Raw genomic sequence first — 7500 nt, forward strand, 5'->3', positions numbered from 1 at the left:
AGTGTCTCTTAGTGAATGTGGACTATCACAATGTCTCTTACTGAATGTGGACTATCACAGAGTGTCTCTTAGTGAATGTGGACTATCACAGTGTCTCTTACTGAATGTGGACTATCACAATGTCTCTTACTGAATGTGGACTATCACAGTGTCTCTTAGTGAATGTGGACTATCACAGAGTGTCTCTTAGTGAATGTGGACTATCACAGTGTCTCTTAGTGAATGTGGACTATCACAGTGTCTCTTACTGAATGTGGACTATCACAATGTCTCTTAGTGAATGTGGACTATCACAGTGTCTCTTACTGAATGTGGACTATCACAATGTCTCTTAGTGAATGTGGACTATCACAGTGTCTCTAACTGAATGTGGACTATCACAGTGTCTCTTAGTGAATGTGGACTATCACAGTGTCTCTTAGTGAATGTGGACTGTCACAGTGTCTCTTAGTGAATGTGGACTATCACAGTGTCTCTTACTGAATGTGGACTATCACAATGTCTCTTAGTGAATGTGGACTATCACAGTGTCTCTAACTGAATGTGGACTATCACAGTGTCTCTTAGTGAATGTGGACTATCACAGTGTCTCTTACTGAATGTGGACTATCACAGTGTCTCTTAGTGAATGTGGACTATCACAGTGTCTCTTACTGAATGTGGACTATCACAATGTCTCTTACTGAATGTGGACTATCACAGAGTGTCTCTTAGTGAATGTGGACTATCACAGTGTCTCTTACTGAATGTGGACTATCACAGAGTGTCTCTTAGTGAATGTGGACTATCACAGTGTCTCTTACTGAATGTGGACTATCACAGTGTCTCTTACTGAATGTGGACTATCACAATGTCTCTTAGTGAATGTGGACTATCACAGTGTCTCTTACTGAATGTGGACTATCACAGTGTCTCTTAGTGAATGTGGACTATCACAGTGTCTCTAACTGAATGTGGACTATCACAGTGTCTCTTAGTGAATGTGGACTATCACAGTGTCTCTTAGTGAATGTGGACTGTCACAGTGTCTCTTAGTGAATGTGGACTATCACAGTGTCTCTTACTGAATGTGGACTATCACAATGTCTCTTAGTGAATGTGGACTATCACAGTGTCTCTAACTGAATGTGGACTATCACAGTGTCTCTTAGTGAATGTGGACTATCACAGTGTCTCTTACTGAATGTGGACTATCACAGTGTCTCTTACTGAATGTGGACTATCACAGTGTCTCTTAGTGAATGTGGACTATCACAGTGTCTCTTACTGAATGTGGACTATCACAGAGTGTCTCTTAGTGAATGTGGACTATCACAGTGTCTCTTACTGAATGTGGACTATCACAGTGTCTCTTACTGAATGTGGACTATCACAATGTCTCTTAGTGAATGTGGACTATCACAGTGTCTCTTAGTGAATGTGGACTATCACAGTGTCTCTTAGTGAATGTGGACTATCACAGTGTCTCTTAGTGAATGTGGACTATCACAGTGTCTCTTACTGAATGTGGACTATCACAATGTCTCTTAGTGAATGTGGACTATCACAGTGTCTCTTAGTGAATGTGGACTATCACAGTGTCTCTTACTGAATGTGGACTATCACAGTGTCTCTTACTGAATGTGGACTATCACAATGTCTCTTAGTGAATGTGGACTATCACAGTGTCTCTTAGTGAATGTGGACTATCACAGTGTCTCTTACTGAATGTGGACTATCACAATGTCTCTTAGTGAATGTGGACTATCACAGTGAATGTCCTACCTCTGCAGTCCTGCAGACCGCTGGTTCTGAGGTCCACTGTGTGTATCTGAGCCAGTGTTTGGATCATGACCTCACACACAATCCTGCGCTGCTCAGGGCCCAAGCCCGGCAGGGTGGGATCAGAAAACACCCGACCTGGACAGTACTCCCTCAAGTAGAACTCACCACCCAAAACACTGAGCACAGAAAACCACAGCGTGAACAATTACAGGCTGAGAGAGCCAGCCTGTTTGACTGTGTGTCTGTGTGTGTGTGTGTGTGTGTGTGTGTGTATGTGACTGTCTGTATGCATGTGACTGTATGTGTGTGTGTGTGTGTGTGTGTGTGACTGTCTGTATGCATGTGACTGTATGTGTGTGTGTGTGTGTGTGTGTGTGTGTGTATGCGTGTGTGTGTGTGTGTGTGTGTGTGTGTGTGTGTGCATGTGCATGTGTGTTTACCTGGGATCATCAGAGTGAGCAATGACCTCTGGGACAGGAACTTCGGCTTGTTTCAGGGCTTTGAGAAGCCTACACACACACATACACACACACACACACATACACACACACACATTATACACACACACACACACACACATACAGACAGTCACATACACACACACACACACACACAGACAGTCACATACACATTCACACACACACACGCACACACATACAGTCACACACACATACACACACACACACACACACACACACGCACACACACACACAGACAGTCACACACACACACACACATACACACACACACACATACAGTCACATACACACACACACACACACATACAGTCACACACATACAAACAGTCACACACACACACACACACACAATTACAGTCACACACACACACACACACACACACACACAAACACACACACAAACACACGTTACACAAGGAAAGCACAATGTCTTTTTCCTTTCAGCTGAACAGTCTAGGGTTAGGGTTGACACAGTATATGCATAACTGACCTGTGTTCCCTCCCCAGAGGCTCTGGCTGTGGACCCTTCTTAAGGACGAGACGGCGCCCCCTGGTCCTCAGGAGGTAAGTGGCACCCAAGTCCCCACTGTTGAACTGTTGTAGAGTGACAGTGTCTGAAAGAGGAGGTCACCCAAAAGCTCAGTGAGCAGGATCACCACAGCAAAGCCAGAGTTTTCTCTCAGAATGACAGGAGATTTGAATCAGGCTGCTGGGGGGGGGGGGGGGGGGGTGGGGCACTGAGTCATAAATACACTCAGCTACATTCACTCTGAATCTAAAGGTTAAGAGTGGTTTGGAAACAGGTGTGTATGCAAAACACACTGACTAAACCAACAGCACACACCACATGCTCACACAAATACTGACTGAAAACAGACCGAGAGGAAGTTGGAGATACATAACAGTGATCTGAGACCAAATAAATAAATTTGGGATTTCCCTGTCTCTCCTCAGGAAACCCCCTATGAACGGAATACTCTCTTCATTAACCCAGCCACACCCACACGCCTGTCTCACACCATCCACACGCCTGTCTCACACCATCCACATGCCTGTCTCACACCATCCACACCCCTGTCTCACATCATCCACACCCACACGCCTGTCTCACACCATCCACATCCACACGCCTGTCTCACACCATCCACACCCAAACACCTGTCTCACTCCATCCACACCCAAACACCTGTCTCACACCATCCACACCCACACGCCTGTCTCACACCATCCACATGCCTGTCTCACACCATCCACACCCACACGCCTGTCTCACACCATCCACACGCAAACACCTGTCTCACACCATCCACACCCACACGCCTGTCTCACACCATCCACACGCAAACACCTGTCTCACACCATCCACACGCCTGTCTCACACCATCCACACCCACACGCCTGTCTCACACCATCCACACGCAAACACCTGTCTCACACCATCCACACCCACACGCCTGTCTCACACCATCCACACGCAAACACCTGTCTCACACCATCCACACGCCTGTCTCACACCATCCACACCCACACACCTGTCTCACACCATCCACACCCAGACACCTGTCTCACACCATCCACACGCCTGTCTCACACCATCCACATGCCTGTCTCACACCATCCACACCCAAACAGCTGTCTCACACCATCCACACCCACATGCCTGTCTAACACCATCCACACCCACACGCCTGTCTCACACCATCCACACCCACACACCTGTCTCACACCATCCACACCCAAACACCTGTCTCACTCCATCCACACCCAAACACCTGTCTCGCACCATCCACATCCACATGCCTGTCTTACACCATCCACACCCACACGCCTGTCTCACAACATCCACATTCAAATGCCTGTCTCACACCATCCACACCCACACACCTGTCTCACACCATCCACACCCAAACACCTGTCTCACTCCATCCACACCCAAACACCTGTCTCGCACCATCCACATCCACATGCCTGTCTTACACCATCCACACCCACACGCCTGTCTCACACCATCCACACCCAAACACCTGTCTCACTCCATCCACACCCAAACACCTGTCTCGCACCATCCACATCCACATGCCTGTCTTACACCATCCACACCCACATGCCTGTCTAACACCATCCACACCCACACGCCTGTCTCACACCATCCACACCCACACACCTGTCTCACACCATCCACACCCAAACACCTGTCTCACTCCATCCACACCCAAACACCTGTCTCGCACCATCCACATCCACATGCCTGTCTTACACCATCCACACCCACACGCCTGTCTCACACCATCCACACCCAAACACCTGTCTCACTCCATCCACACCCAAACACCTGTCTCGCACCATCCACATCCACATGCCTGTCTTACACCATCCACACCCACATGCCTGTCTAACACCATCCACACCCACACGCCTGTCTCACACCATCCACACCCAAACACCTGTCTCACTCCATCCACACCCAAACACCTGTCTCGCACCATCCACATCCACATGCCTGTCTTACACCATCCACACCCACACGCCTGTCTCACACCATCCACACCCAAACACCTGTCTCACTCCATCCACACCCAAACACCTGTCTCGCACCATCCACATCCACATGCCTGTCTTACACCATCCACACCCACATGCCTGTCTAACACCATCCACACCCACACGCCTGTCTCACACCATCCACACCCAAACACCTGTCTCACTCCATCCACACCCAAACACCTGTCTCGCACCATCCACATCCACATGCCTGTCTTACACCATCCACACCCACACGCCTGTCTCACAACATCCACATTCAAATGCCTGTCTCACACCATCTACACAGCTGTCTCGCACCATCCACACAGGGACAGTGTGCTGTGACGGTGACACACACCTGGGTCCGACAGCCCAACAGTGTGGGTCAGGTACTGGTTCAATTCCTTCACTGGGAGGTCGTAGCCCGGTCTGACTGAGCAAGTTCCTGGAACAAACCCAGACAGGGAGAACTGCAGAACCTGCTCCAGTTCCCGCACAGCTGACAACGGATCTCTCACCTACAGGGGAATTACACAACAGAGAAATGGATTACATACGTTAAAGGGACTACAAATCCCATGAGAATTATAACTGTCCAGTGTGAAGAGTATAATAGCTCACTGGCTCAGCTCACTCTAAAGAACTACATTTCCACTATGATTCAGTGGTCTGTAAAGAACTACATTTCCCCTAAAACAACAGATCTCAGTTCTGTCATCAAGGATGTCAAGGTGATTTACATACTAGTCTTAATTTAAAATCACAGTTTATGTTCATTTTTAGCAGAGACTGCCCTCTTGTCCAGGGCAGCTTAGAAGAAGTGTTTTGAAACAGAGCAGAAGAGAAATCATAATGTAATAAAAACAAGCAATAAACATGTCCAAGCCAATGGCCCTGAGAACAAACAAACCCTCCCCATCAGCTTTACTGACCCATGGAATCAGACTAACCGTGATTCCACGCATGCCCACCAGGGCGGCAGCCTCAACGTTAAAGTGAAGGTCGTCCAGAAAAACAGCCTGGTGTGGACACACTCCAAGTCTGTCTGCGCACAGACGATAAATCCTCACATCCGGTTTACACACACCCTCCTTACAGGACTCCACCACCTACACACAAACACACACACGCATACGGACAGCCAGACACACACACGCACACACACACATACAGACAGTCACATATAAACACACACACACACACACGCAACAAAACAATGGACGTCTGAGGTTACATTCAGATTTTCTAAAATAAATACAATGAATAAGATTTCCAGTCACTACAAGCCTTCATTTCCAGCTTTCCTGTGTGTGTGAGATCTGACGTCCAGAACTGAAGGGGTTGAAAAACACAGTGAATGTTATTCAGGCGACAGCAGTTTGAGTTATTCGTTATCATCCCTCATGGCTGAGAGAAACACACATGGTTTCATCTCGCTGGCTGACGTCATAGTTTTCCACAGGATGTCGCACTGAACACACCTCTTATTGCTCTGCCTCTTAACACTGACCATTCTCACTCACCACATCAAAGAGCGAGCGGTCCACAGGGAGGAAGGACCGCCCCCCTGGCAGGAGGAAGTTGTTGCTGAGAATGGCGGTTTTCAGGCCCTCGGCGCGGACACACTGCACCGCCTCCATCATCACGGGGACAGGCTCCATCATACTACTGTCAGTCAGAGCTGAGAGAAATGACCCCACATGGACCTGGGACCCCACCTGACACAGAAACACACACATCAACCTCACACACACCTCAGTTACACCTGACACAGAAACACACACATCCTTTAATTATTTGATCATAAAAAAACTCTGTTGTTTGGCTGTGTCTGTGCCATGCTGCGGTGTAAAACGCTGAAACAGAGAGGCCCATGAACACAGACCACTGCGTTCTCACAGAGAAAATACAATATTCAAGCCTTTACGTAATACAGAGAAAATACCCCTGTCTTCAACAACATTTCTAACGTGCGTTTGTTTTAAATTCCTGTCAGAAATAGTGGTTATGACAAAACAGTGTGTGCTCAGATACAATGAACATCAGAGAAAAACAAAACTTACAATTTTACTGCAGTCAAGGCTGAAGGCTTTCACAAACTCTTCAGAGTCTATCTCCCCCCTCATGAACCTCCTCCAGGAGTTACTGTCTCCTCCTGTCCTGATGGCTTTGCCAATAGTGCCTCTTGGGACTCTGTTCTTGTCCTCCCATTCTGTCCAATGAGAAAGAGAGAATCTTCAAGTTCAAATTAAAACATGGACTGACTCCAGAACACCAAAGTCAGAATTCACGGTTTCATTCAGTCGACATAAAAACAACCTCAAAACAACCATCAAACAATCATTTTGACATTTTTACACAATGACACATTTTATGAGATAAAACCATAGGAGATTTAGGAACATAATTTTTAAATGGAAGAGACTTTATGGCCTTTATGGTAATGTCCACAGACCTACGTATTTACAGATGACTATCATATCTTACGAACATTTGTGATTATGTAGTGACTTATAAAGCTATACACAGTGACTGGATGGCTTTTGACAGCCGGCCTGGGCTTGACCTGTTGCTTTGGGGACGGGTGATGGAATGAGAACGCCGTACATGTCGAAAACGACCGCTTTAAAACCGGTTGTAGAGGCGACACTCATGTGGCGATGTGACAGCGGCCTCCACACCATAAAGCCGAAGCGAACAGCCACCTGTGGCAGGTGGGCAACCCTGCTTACGG

At 47.5% G+C, this 7500-nt stretch overlaps 1 protein-coding gene across 1 annotated transcript in view; it reads right to left on the bottom strand.

Annotated features, from left to right (window-relative positions):
- LOC115806013 (acyl-CoA dehydrogenase family member 10) overlaps positions 1-7500 on the bottom strand; it is a gene marked incomplete at its 3' end in the record, with an annotated part of 19246 nt that overhangs the window by 11442 nt on the left and 304 nt on the right. Inside the window, exons 2-9 of the mRNA XM_030766737.1 lie at positions 7333-7500; positions 6830-6978; positions 6290-6484; positions 5717-5875; positions 5125-5284; positions 2734-2857; positions 2205-2273; positions 1765-1940 (exon numbers count right to left, since the gene is read on the bottom strand). The exon at positions 7333-7500 is cut by the window's right edge and continues 29 nt beyond it. Of these exons, the coding sequence (XP_030622597.1) occupies positions 1765-1940; positions 2205-2273; positions 2734-2857; positions 5125-5284; positions 5717-5875; positions 6290-6484; positions 6830-6978; positions 7333-7500 (1200 nt within the window). The remainder of the gene's footprint in view (positions 1-1764; positions 1941-2204; positions 2274-2733; positions 2858-5124; positions 5285-5716; positions 5876-6289; positions 6485-6829; positions 6979-7332) is intronic.

Source organism: Chanos chanos, chromosome 1 (assembly GCF_902362185.1).
Source record: "Chanos chanos chromosome 1, fChaCha1.1, whole genome shotgun sequence".
Lineage (NCBI taxonomy): Eukaryota > Metazoa > Chordata > Actinopteri > Gonorynchiformes > Chanidae > Chanos > Chanos chanos.